The 12,957-nt window shown below is 40.2% G+C and overlaps 2 protein-coding genes across 2 annotated transcripts in view; both read left to right on the top strand.

Moving 5' to 3' along the window:
* Nucleotides 1-2,000, top strand: part of KCTD9 (potassium channel tetramerization domain containing 9) — an 81,386-nt gene extending 79,386 nt beyond the window's left edge. Inside the window, exon 12 of the mRNA XM_055578769.1 lies at nt 83-2,000. Within this exon, the coding sequence (XP_055434744.1) occupies nt 83-199 (117 nt within the window). The 3' untranslated portion in view covers nt 200-2,000. The remainder of the gene's footprint in view (nt 1-82) is intronic.
* Nucleotides 2,001-6,412: 4,412 nt separating this feature from the next.
* GNRH1 (gonadotropin releasing hormone 1) lies at nt 6,413-9,672 on the top strand. Its single transcript, XM_055578766.1, has 3 exons — nt 6,413-7,065; nt 8,009-8,104; nt 9,631-9,672. The coding sequence occupies exons 1-3, from the start codon at nt 6,925-6,927 to the stop codon at nt 9,670-9,672; spliced, it is 279 nt and encodes a 92-aa protein (XP_055434741.1). The 5' UTR covers nt 6,413-6,924.
* The last annotated feature ends 3,285 nt before the right edge of the window (nt 9,673-12,957 follow it).

Raw genomic sequence — 12,957 nt, 5'->3', positions numbered from 1 at the left:
ATATGCCCCAGGAACCATTTTAAGAAGGAACAGATAAGCGCTTTAATCTGTTAGTTCCATGAATACTCTTTGTGTCCTGCAGAATTGTGACCTGTCTGGGTGTGACCTTCAGGAAGCCAACCTGCGGGGTTCCAACGTGAAGGGCGCCATCTTTGAAGAGATGCTGACACCACTACACATGTCGCAGAGCGTCAGATGAGAGGCCTGGAGGGAGCGAGCGCGAAGAGACAGACGTTTTCCTTCTCTCTCTCCTTTCTCCACCCACTCGGTTCTCTAGAAGAAGTAACCCTGTAAGGGAATTAAAAAAACATTTAGAGGATTATGCTTGTTCTCAGAGGTGCATAATGGGGAAAAAGTGACTTTTCCCCCCACATTCTGATTTTTAACAGAGAAGCAGTCCTTCAGTAGATTTAGGGAAGCTAGATTAGATTGCTGCCTTTGGAGTGGAGTAGGGGGATTTGCCTGGTGGCCTTGCGACCAGGAATAAATAGTATCTATTATATTTGCTTTTAAATAGGCATGATGTTGAAATACCATCTGGGTTTGAAATGCATTTGAGGATTTTAATTTATGAAAAGCACAACATATGCAATTATATTTATTGACTCTCTAGATGCAGTATGGATATTTAAATTGTTGAACTTTACAATTTTGCAGAAGTTGTTCAGGTTTCTAAATAGCTTTAGTGGGGCCTCTCCTACTTTGAATACCTGTCACACCGTGTGAAGATGGTAAGATCAGACTCCTCAAGGCTCTCTTTTCAGGTTCATTTTAAGAATTTTATTTTTTAAGTACAAAAAAGAGTAGCTAAATTAAAGAAACCGTGTTACTGATTGAGATAGAGTGGCAGGAAAGAGACGTCATATATACATCATTGTCAGCTACATTTGCAGTGGAACTCTCTGGATGGTGAACAATTTACCTACAGCTTTTCACTGAGGTTTCAACTTACAATTTCATTCTAAGCAAGTTCCACTCCATGCCAGCCCAGGCAATTTTATCTATTTACACTACTCGCTTAGTTTCCTCCCTGTACAGTCAAAACAAGCATAGGAAGAGAGTTGAAAACCAAAAACCCAAGGTGCATAATTAACATTCATTTAACTCAAATGCCAGATAAACAAGGCCAGCTTGGAAATAGGTGTGAAGTCCAAACCCACTGCCATCAAAGCTATAAAATATGAATGAATATGGCAGATTCATCATTTAGAAGTCAGCAGAACTGCAGCTCTGACCCTACCGTGGGGAACAAAGAATTCTAAACTGACAGTTTGACTATAGTTATCAAAAAGCTTAAATGGAAATAAAGGTATTTGGCTGGTTCCAAGATGGACTACCAATTCAGTCAGCACCTTGGTTCTTATAGTTCTGGTGTGTTGTCGTTTAATACATTTTAGCCTGGCTTCCTCGAGTCACTTGCTCTGCAGGGGCAGGGCCTGAACTTCCTTACCAGTAATTGGTGTGTCCTTATGTCGACCCCCAAGAGCAGGGATGTAAGCTGTGTCCAAATGGGTTCTGAATTCTCCAGATTCATCCGTGTGAGGCAAGGAATTGTTAAAACCACTTTGTCTCCTGTGGGAGAATGACATGTCTTCAGTATTTACATAGCTTATTCTTCTATACATATGCAAAGCTTTCCTTAACAGTAAAGGGTACATATGCATAAGTGGGAGGAGATAGACCTTTACAGGTGAAGGAAAGCAACTTCAGAAATGAATTATTTTCTTTGCTTTATTATTTTTACCGAGACAGAGAAGTATTGTATTGAGAGATAATCTATTTTCATAATCAATATGTGCCTAAATTATATTTAAATCATTTCACTCTGTACTATATTTTCAATAATTAGAGAATTTGTTGTTCATCCACTTAAGGGTACCTCTGTAGACATAACCTAAACCTGCAGAAGAATCCCAAAGATCCAAACACAGTATGCTTAGAAAATGCAGATTTTGGATCTAATGTGTCCTGCATTAATAAATGATGTGAAATGTTGAAAAGGTGTTTCTTGTCTTGCTTTTGGAAATTAGAACTTTCCAAATTTACTTAATTTCTTCAGTATGCATTTTAAGACCAGCCCGGAGGGTCTGTGTGAAAAAGAAGAAAGTGCCTTTAAACTTATTTCTTGAAGCATGATTATTTTATGATCCTCCTCTTAAAATCCACCATGCAAACAACACAGACATTTCATTAATGCTGACCAAAAAAGGCTGTCTTCCAGTAACTCATTTGTGTTACTCTTTAGCTGATGAACATTTTTACCTGTTAGCTTTGTTGGGTTTGTGAAATACATTGTTCCTAAAGTGTTCTTGCTTGACAACCAGGAGAAAGAAGCTTAAGCAGGAAGGAACATTTCAAAACTCCCATTAACCCTTGCAGTGAAACATGATTGTACACACAGGTTTAAAACACAGTTGTTTGGGGAGGGGTGGGAAAGTCTAGAAAAGGGTTTTAAACTAGATAAGCTACTGATCTACATTGAGAAGATTTGTACTCATGTACCTGTTTAGAGCAATATGTATTATGCTGTAATAGTCTTTTAGCTGTAATTTCAAAGCAATGAAATATTGTATATTCATTTTCTTACAAAGTTTACCATCATAAATCAAGACTTGGGGTATTTTCTCCAACTGTTCATTTTATGAATTGGCAATAAATCTACCCCTAGTCAACTTTAATCTTTAATATATGAAAAACCCTAGTAGTTTTTTAAATCTCCAAGGAAATATTGTCTTTAAAAGGTACAACTCTACAAGGAAAAGCAGTTATTATTTTTCACAAAGTACCTTATGCAAGGATTAATTATCTGAAACCCTGTCACAACCTTAGATATGTCAGCAGGAGTTCATGAGTCCTTCCTGCTGAGATTTTACATTAGGACAAAGAAGGTTTCCATCTGTCATTCAGCAAGATTGTGTGTGTTGTATTCATTTGCTCAGTTGTGTCTGACTTTGTGACCCCATGGACTCCTCTGTTCATGGGCTACCCAGGCAAGAATATTGGAGTGGGTTGCCATTTACTCCTCCGGGGGATCTTCCCAAGCCAGGGATCAAACCCACGTCTTTTGCTTCTCTTGCACTGGGAGGTAGATTCTTTACCACTAGTTCTACCTACTAAATCATTATTGTTACATTTTAGTAATTTTGAGGTGCTTTTTTAAAATGCTAAAAAAAAAAAGCCATTTTCCCTTTATAGAGCCATACTTTAAAATTTAGGAGATTTCTAAATTTAGGGGGGAAAAGTGTTTAAGTGTAAAATTCAATTATTTAAATCCTATTTACTAAATTCAGCTTCATGGCAAATTGATCTGTCGTTGGAACTGTGACAAGGATCAGTTTGTCACCAAACCTCCACATTCCATTAATTGTATATTTGATACCCGATTCGGTGCTGTAGAAAATAAACAAGTTTGGCCTTTGCCCTTGAGATCTATGACAATGCTAAGGCAGGCTTCAAGGGCATGACGCATAGTGAAGGAATTCACAGACCATGTGGCTGCATTCATCTAAAAATTTCAAAGCATTTTTCAAAGACTGAATGTCAACTGACGGAAATTGGCTACCAGTAATCCAGGGAAGCTTAACCAGGGATAAAAGATTAACATGACAAGGGTCAAAGCCTCAACTGCCCTTTCATTAGTCTCAACCAAAGACACATCTGCTTCAGCAATACTGTTACAAGCACATCACACCTTAAACAGCATCCATCGTTCAAACAAAATGGACTCTTGTTGAAAACCAGCCTCTCATTACCTTCATAGGGAGATGAGGTTCCATTCCTCCATGTCAAAATGGCGCTTAAATTATTCAAAGTGTCTAAATGAGATAAAATCAATCACTTACATTCTATTTTCTAATTCCCCCTAGATTTGCAATTAAAGTTCATCCTCTTCTCTACCCTATCACATATCTGACAACCTCCACAGAGGTGGCTGGGCAAAGAAGTTTATTTGGGTGGACCAATATTGCTTTTTATGCCAAAATCCTTGTAGATGTAATTAATTATTTCCAGAGAACATTGGGCAACAGCTGACTGATCTAGCATCCTACTCAAGGAGAAATTTCTAATCTTAACTCTAAAGTGAATACACATCCAGTTATTTTGAAACAATTTACTGCTTAGTGAATGTAACAGACCTTCATCCAACTGGACATGAAGATTTCATTCTGAGTCAGTTAAAACACATCTTTGATACAGAAGAGGAAACAGATCTAATCAGGTTAAAAGGTCCTTACCTTTCATTCATTCATTCCTATCTATTGAATGCTGACTAAATCCTGGGGACTTACTAATAGATGTTTAAATAAGATGCGATCTTTGAGTATCATGACTTGGGTAAATTAGGAGAAGATAATCATGTATTCAAATAAATAGAATAAAGAGTAATGGTTCTGTTTTTTAAATGCTTTTACTGTGTAAATATAACGTCCATTAGCTCACTTCTGGGGTGGAATGTCTATCTCTGAAATTTAGATCATGAGATCTGCTTTGCAGGGCTGTGATAATGAGCAAGGTTAGCCTCATTCACATGCCATATTATCTCTCATCTTTGTACTCCCACGACCTTTAGCATAGGGATTTGTGTCTTTTAACTCAATAACCATCTACTGAAATGAGCTGAACCTCTGGCTGGTTGTTTTTGCACTTAGCACATTCAAACTGCAACATTTCTCCTGACCTTTTTGATACTGTAGAAGGCTTGCAAGAAAGACAATGTGGTGTATATACAGGATGGAATACTACTTCGCCATAAAAAAACAGAATAATACCATTTGCAGCAACATGGATGGACCTAGAGATTATCATACTAAGTAAACCAGACAGACAAAAACATCATAGGCTGTTGTTTATATGTGAGATCTCAAACATGATACAAATGAGCTTATTTACAAAACTGAAATAGAATCCGAGACATAGAAAACACATTTAGGGTTACCAGAGGAAAAAGGAGGGGGATAAATGAGTTTGGGATCAGCAGATGATACATATATTACCATATATAAAACATAAACAACAAGGACATACTGTATAGCACAGGGAACTACACTCAATATTTTGTAATAACCTATAAGGGAAAAGCACCTGAAAAAGAATATATGTATATATATTTGCTGTACACCTGAAACTAACACAACATTGTAAGTCAACAATACTCCAATTTTTAAAAATAAAGAGACTTATCTGGTGGTCCAGCAGTTGAGATTCCACACTTCCACTGGAGAGGGTGCGAGTTCGATCCCTGGTTGGGGAATTAAGATCCTGCATGATAGGGCCAAAAAAGTTAAATAAATAGACCTGCTGTATACACAGGGAACTCTACCCAATACTCTGTGATGACCTATAAGGGAGGAGAGTTGGGAGAGAGAGCGGGTATATGTATGTGTGTGGCTGGTTCTCTTTGCTGTACAACAGAGGGTAACACAGCCTTGTCGATCAACTACGCACAGATAAAAATTAAAAAAAAAAAATAGTCAAAGAAGAAACCTGGAGGGTAGAAGACTAGGGGATTTCCAAACTCCTACCATCTACTTTAGCGATTCTGTATGGGTTTGGGACAGTACCAATATTCACTTCTTATTACTTATAACTCAGCTCATTTTACACATGGGGAATCTAAGAGCTGAGAGCTGCTCCTAATCATCCTGACTATACAATTACTATTACATGGGCTCCTTAGTGACAGTTTCCATGTGTGCCATTTAGCATGACTTAGTCTAAGACAGCTATTTTCCTTGAACTCTTGATTGGCCTGTCAGTTTCCTCAAGGGAATTCTACCTAGTTAGATTTTAATCTCTGAATTGTGGCCTCGACTATAAAAGTCTTAGGTGAGATTTTAATGGCCAAGATTTAACTAAATTTAACAGGTACACCAGTGGGTGTTCCAATTATATACACCATTAAGGGCTTGATGTGAGGCTTTAAGAAATTACTATTAAAAAAAAACAAAACACACACACACATACAGTCCATGTGCAATGCAGTTTACCAGTGGGGAAGATTTCAGTGTCTTGGAAGAGTTTCATATAAAAAGGAAGCTAGAAAAATGAACAGTCAGATTCAACACACTTCAAAGGAAGCTTGAGATTTGGGGGACTCTCTGCTCTCAAAGAGGTAAAATGCTTTGTATTTCTAGCACTTTTGTTTAGACTGCATGCTATTGTCTATCTATAGGGCATTTTATACCCTAAGGGCTTAAGGCCAGGTGTGGTGTCTATAGAAGCCTTGACCTTCTTGGTCCTTGTCACCTCCAGCCACAGAGCTCCAGCCTGTGGGGAACTGCAAGAGCTCATCAACCAATATTTGGTTCTGTCTTTAGCTTCTTCCCCACCAATGGAAATTTAATCTGTGAGAATTCCACATGTCATCAGATGGCTGAAGGCTGCTGTGGCCAGGGAGGCAGCTGGTCTGGGACTCGGAGCTTTGAAAAGTGTGAGGTCCTCTCTCGTGCTCACAGATGGTCCAGTCAGCGTCCATGTGGAGGACCAAAGGACACACACTCAGCAAAACGCAATTAGCACCACAGGGTAACCATTTAATGTCAAGCAACTTTTATTAGCCAGACTTCTAGTCGGAGCCACTTTTCAGAGCAGATGGCCCAATTTTCTTTATCTCAGGAAAGAATCTCAATCACAGGGGGAGAAAGTACTAAGGCAAAAAGTGAATTTGATAAAGGTGGAATCCTGAGGTTTGGATAAGCAAATAAATAATAAAAATCAGAACAGTTTAATTCTGAAAAGTACTCAACATGTTAAAGGACTGGCTTTGTCTCCAAGGCAAGAAAGTACTTTTATGTGAAAACTGTAGATCACTCCCACTTTCGTCTTCTGCGGGGTGAGTGACCCCAGTGTGAGGCTTTTCACCAAAGAGGTCTTTGCTTAACCCAGTCTGGGTCTATTTTTATCACTGTGTTGATATTCCTCAGAATGGAGCCGACTCCCAAACTTCTAGCTGGATTAATCCTGCTGACTCTCTGTGTGGTGGGTTGCTCTGGTCAACACTGGTCCTATGGGCTGCGCCCTGGAGGAAAGAGAAATGCTGAGAACGTGATTGATTCTTTCCAAGAGGTAAGTCCCTCTCAACTTCAAAATGAGACGTGGCTTATGTGATCCAACTGAAGGATACTAAAATCCTTTGTGTGCCCAAGTGTGCTTGGATTCTTGCCCCTGACCCAGGTATTCTTGGGGAGATAGGCACTTCCCAAGTCAAGCCCCATTCCTGCTTTAATTCAGACAGATACCAATGGAACAAAGAACAGGAATGATTCCAGAGGAACAGGTGCAAAGGAGCGAGCTACACTCTAAGGATACAGAATTCCCAAAAGACCTAGAAACAATAAGGCTTCCCAGGTGGCTCAGTGGTAAAGAATCATCTGCCTGTAATGCAGGAGACCTGGGTTCCATCTCTGGGTCAGGAAGATCCCCTGGAGGAGGAAATGGCAACCCACTCCAATATTCTTGCCTGGCAAGCTACAGTCCATGGGGTTGCAAAGAGGCAGACATGACTGAAGTGACTTAGCACATGCACAGTATGAAATAAAGCAGCCCAGAATCCTCTCCACAGACTATTTGTGAAGCAATTCTCTATTAACTATGACATATTTAGTAAAAACTAGAAAATTAGATCAATCCTAGTCATAACTGTAAGCTCTTGTATTTTTTTGTATACCATCTCCTTGTGAGGTTCGAAGTACTTCATTCTCATCACTTCTAGGGAGAAAAATATTCTCTCTCCTTACTATGACCTCCGGAGCTGCACACCAATCTATAAAAGTGTCTGACAGTATCCCATAAAAAAAAATCTAAAAATCCTACATGTTGCATGGTGCAGCCAGAAAATAAAAAAAAATTAACATTTTTTAAAAGGAGAATTGAAAAAAAAAAAGTCCCCATCCCAACTCTCAACTTTCTCAGTCCCACAGTCCCCTGACTTCACCTTCCACACACAATTTTTGGTGGAAACAAAAAATCGCATTTCTTTACCTCCATCTTCAATAATCTTTATTCGCAGATAGCCAAAGAGGTCGATCAGCCAGTAGAACCTAAGTGCTGTGGGTGCATTGTTCACCAGTCCCATTCTCCTCTGAGGGACCTGAAGGCAGCTCTGGTGAGTTACAATGTTAATAACATGACACCTTAGAGATGGATGGGTCCTGGGTACCACCTCTTTGGTCATCCTCTTAGGACAACTCCCTCTCAGCCACTGCAGGGCTTACCTTCCTGACGGCCTGAATTCCTCTTGTACTGGGCCCTTGTCATTTCTTAACACCCTTTCTCAGTGGTTACACAATACTAATAGCTGGAACCTTTTTTCATTTCTTAAATTGAAATCTCTTTGCAAACTGTGTCCACTAATCTCAGCTCTGGCTTAGGAATGACTGACAAATTTCTTTCCATAGCTACCTGTCAGTGCTGCAAGTATATTCATCAAACTCTCTAGATCATTCTCCTCTAGACTAATCCACACTTTTCCACCAAATTCTTCAAGAGTTCTTGGTATAACACGGTTTTCTCCAGGAAATGTAGAAATCAAAAATGGTGTGCTACAGAATTTTCTTTCTTTTTGGAATAAAAAATCCCCAACTGATCAATTTACAATTCAGAGCTACAGATTTGATTTCTGGTTTTCTGATTGGACAAACCAGTTTCCAAATTCCCACCCTAAATGGAAATCTACTAACTCAATGTAGGTTTTTCATTAAAAAAAAAAAAAAAAAAATATATATATATATATATATATATATAAAGAGACTTGAATATAGAAATTGAATCCTGAATTCAATATTGATATTCTCTGAGCAATGTGGTCCACTTATTTGCAGCAGTTAGAAGGCATTACAGGCTTTCCTGGTGGCTCAGATGGTGTAGAATCTATCTGCAGTGTGGGAGACCTGGGTTCAATCCCTGGGTTGGGAAGATCCCCTGGAGAAGGGCATGGCAACCCACTCCAGTATTCTTGCCTGGAGAATTCTATGGAGAAAGCATTACAGTTCATTTTCAGTTATGCCCAGGAACAGAGAAAGCCTAAATACATCACATCTGCAGATGAGTGATAGGACAAAGAAAAAGTGGACAGGGACTTCCCTGGTGGTCCAGTGGCTAAGGCTCCTTGCTCCCAGTGCAGAGGGCCCGGGTTCAATCCCTGGTCAGAGAACTAGATCCCACCTGCCGCAACTAAGACCAGGTACAGCCAAATACATTTTTAAAAATAAATCAGTAAAATGTAAAAATCACTTTTTTTTTTAAAAAGTGGATGAATATCTTTATTTCCTTTTTTCAATTCTACTTACCTCATGATAAAATAAAAGCAAGCTGTGACATTTTCAGAATATGACACTAGAAAGACAGAATTGAGGCAAAGACTGGATTAATAATAGATGAACAAGTCAAAAGACAAACTTCTCTTTCACCTCTGTCCTCACACCCTATACTTAGAAACAATGTATTAATAGATCTTATGCTTATTTGATTCATAAAGCATGATCCAGCTCTCTAGCACTTTTTAGTGTGAAAAAAAAACAAATGGATCTATTATTTAAATATCAATATTTAAAAAAATTTAAATGTCAAAAAAAGTTGACATTCAGCTCAGAAAATCAACTTTGATATATTTATTACTGATTTATTTTTCAGGAAAGTCTGATTGAAGAGGAAACTGGGCAGAGGAAGATATAAATCCACAGGACCAGAAAAACTGATAACACTGAAGTATAATTCTGATTTTGAAATCTATGACCCATTTAACATCTGTAAATTGTGTGAATTTCAGAAATTCTTACACCAGGTTGCATGGATTTCGTGATGGAAGTGCTTGTATTGGGAATAAAATGGCATAAATGTTAAGTCTTTCTCTAACTCAGAACTCTGGTGTGGGAGGGGCATGGTAAGCCTCCATGTACACTAGTGTGCTAAGTCGCTGAAGTCCAGCTCTTTGTGACCCTATGGACTGTAGCCCACCACGCTCCTCTGTCCAAAGGATTCTCCAGGCAAGAATTCTGGAGTATGTTGCCAGGGCCTCCTCCAGGGGATCTTCCTGACTCAGGGATCGAACAAGTGTCTCTTATGTCTCCTGCACTGGCAGGCAGGTTTTTTACCACTAGTGCCACCTGGGAAGCCCACAAGCCTCCAAGGGGGTGCTTCTAAATGTGTTCACAGCGTGGTGGGAGGGGGGGAGGTTGCAGAGAAGAGGAGATAACACAAAGGCAATGTTATTGTTGACTCAAGGAATCACATGGCTCCCTTCCTCCCCCATTCCCACCACCACCCTGCACTCACAGGACAATTGCTCTAAGCCCAATACCAATTCAGTCCAGTTTTCTATGGGGTGAAAGCTTTCTCTCTGACCTACAGAAGTTAGATGGGGCCAAGGCCAAAGTTTCCCCACTCACTCCCAGATTGTCTCCAATCCCTTTGTAAGTCAACCAGAGCCTGGGAGAGGCCTCGGGGAAAGGAGGCCTCACTGGGCTCCTGGTCCAATGATCTTTTGGGCTTCATTTGGTCCCTCTAGGTTCATCAGAGCAAGAAGTGCATAATAAGGTTTGGACCAAGCCCTAAAAATAATACTGTTCCCTTGTCTGATTTTTCTGATTACTTCAGTTCAGAAATATATAGATTATAGTCAGTTGAAGACAGGTGTCTGGTGTTCCCGTGTCCCCTGGTCAAACAGCACTGGCACCATTCATTCTCCAGAATTGACTACCTATAATCAGTTCAGTCCAGTCACTCAGTCGTGTCCGACTCTTTGCGACCCCATGAATCACAGCATGCCAGGCCTCCCTGTCCATCACCAAATCCCGGAGTTCACTCAGACTCATGTCCATCGAGTCAGTGATGCCATCCAGCCATCTCATCCTCTGTCGTCCCCTTCTCCTCCTGCCCCCAATCCCTCCCAGCATCAGTCTTTTCCAATGAGTCAACTCTTTGCATGAGGTGGCCAAAGTACTGGAGTTTCAGCTTCAGCATCATTCCTTCCAAAGAAATCCCAGGGCTGATCTCCTTCAGAATGGACTGGTTGGATCTCCTTGAAGTCTAAGGGACTCTCAAGAGTCATCTCCAACACCACACTTCAAAAGCACCAATTCTTCGGCACTCAGCTTTCTTCACAGTCCAACACTCACATCCATACATGACCACAGGAAAAACCATAGCCTTGACTAGACGGACCTTTGTTGGCAAAGTAATGTCTCTGCTTTTGAATATGCTATCTAGATTGGTCAAAACTTTCCTTCCAAGGAGTAAGCGTCTTTTAATTTCATGGCTGCAATCACCATCTGCAGTGATTTTGGAGCCCAGAACATAAAGTCTGACACTGTTTCCACTGTTTCCCCATCTATTTCCCATGAAGTGATGGGACCAGATGCCATGATCTTAGTTTTCTGAATGTTGAGCTTTAAGTCAACTTTTTCACTCTCCTCTTTCACTTTCATCAGGAGGCTTTTGAGTTCTTCTTCACTTTCTGCCATAAGGGTGGTCTCATCTGCATATCTGAGGTTATTGATATTTCTCCCGGCAATCTCGATTCCAGCTTGTGCTTCTTCCAGCCCAGCATTTCTCATGATGTACTCTGCATATAAGTTAAATAAGCAGGGTGACAATATACAGCCTTGATGTACTCTTTTTCCTATTTGGAACCAGTCTGTTGTTTCATATCCAGTTCTAACTGTTGCATACAAATTTGGACTCAGGTTCGTGACATTGTACAGGAGACAGGAATCAAGACCATCCCCATGAAAAAGAAATGCAAAAAAGTAAAATGGCTGTCTGGGGAGGCCTTACAAATAGCTGTGAAAAGAAGAGAAGCAAAAAGCAAAGGAGAAAAGGAAACATATAAGCAACTGAATGCAGAGTTCCAAAGAATAGCAAGAAGAGATAAGAAAGCCTTCCTCAGCGATCAATGCGAAGAAATAGAGGAAAACAACAGAATGGGAAAGACGAGATCTCTTCAAGAAAATTAGAGATACCAAGGGAACATTTCATGCAAAGATGGGCTCAATAAAGGACAGAAATGGTATGGACCTAACAGAAGCAGAAGATATTAAGAAGAGGTGGCAAGAATACACAGAAGAACTGTACCAAAAAGATCTTCATGACCCAGATAATTACGATGGTGTGATCACTCACCTAGAGCCAGACATCCTGGAATGTGAAGTCTTGCTCTCCTTCATTCTGTATTCCAAAGCAAAATTTGCCTGTTACTCCAGGTGTTTCTTGACTTCTTACTTTTAGATTCCAGTCCCCTATAATGAAAAGGACATATTTTTTGGGTGTTAGTTCTAGAAGGTCTTCTAGGTCTTCATAGAACTGTTCAATTTCAGCTTCTTCAGTGTTACTGGTTGGGGAATAGACTTGAATTACCGTGACATTGAATGGTTTGCCTTGGAAATGAACAGAGATCATTCTGTCGTTTTGGAGATTGCATCCAAGTACTGCATTTAGACTCATTTGTTGACTATGATGGCTACTCCATTTCTTCTAAGGGATTCCTGCCCACAGTAGTAGATATAACGGTCATCTGAGTTAAATTCACCCATTGTAGTCCATCTTAGTTCAGGGATTTCTAGAATGTTGATGTTCACTCTTGTCATCTCCTGTTTGACCACTTCCTATTTGCCTTGATTCATGGACCTAACATTCCACGTTCCTATGCAATATTGCTCTTCACAGCATTGAACCTTGCTTCTATCACCAGTCCCACCCACAACTGGGTGGTGTTTTTGCTTTGGCTCCATCCCTTCATTCTTTCTGGAGTTTTCTCCAGTGATCTCCAGTAGCATCTTGGGCACCTACCAACCTGGGGAGTTCATCTTTCAGTTTTGTATCTTTTTGCCTTTTCATACTGCTCATGGGGTTCTCAAGGCAAGAATACTGAAGTGGTTTGCCATTCCCTTCTCCAGTGGACCACATTCTGTCAGACCTCTGCACCATGACCCATCCATCTTGGGTGGCCACACATGGCATGGC

This window comes from Bubalus kerabau, chromosome 4 (genome assembly GCF_029407905.1).
Source record: "Bubalus kerabau isolate K-KA32 ecotype Philippines breed swamp buffalo chromosome 4, PCC_UOA_SB_1v2, whole genome shotgun sequence".
Lineage (NCBI taxonomy): Eukaryota > Metazoa > Chordata > Mammalia > Artiodactyla > Bovidae > Bubalus > Bubalus kerabau.
The sequence above is the reverse complement of the archived record's forward strand: the minus strand, read 5'-3'. Positions and strand labels throughout refer to the sequence as shown.

Coding starts and splice junctions, on each gene's coding strand:
- GNRH1 (XM_055578766.1), top strand. CDS start 6,925: ATGGAGCCGACTCCCAAACTTCTAGCTGGATTAATCCTGCTGACTCTC. Junction 7,066..8,008: donor TGATTGATTCTTTCCAAGAG/GTAAGTCCCTCT, acceptor CTTTATTCGCAG/ATAGCCAAAGAGGTCGATCA. Junction 8,105..9,630: donor GGGACCTGAAGGCAGCTCTG/GTGAGTTACAAT, acceptor TTTATTTTTCAG/GAAAGTCTGATTGAAGAGGA.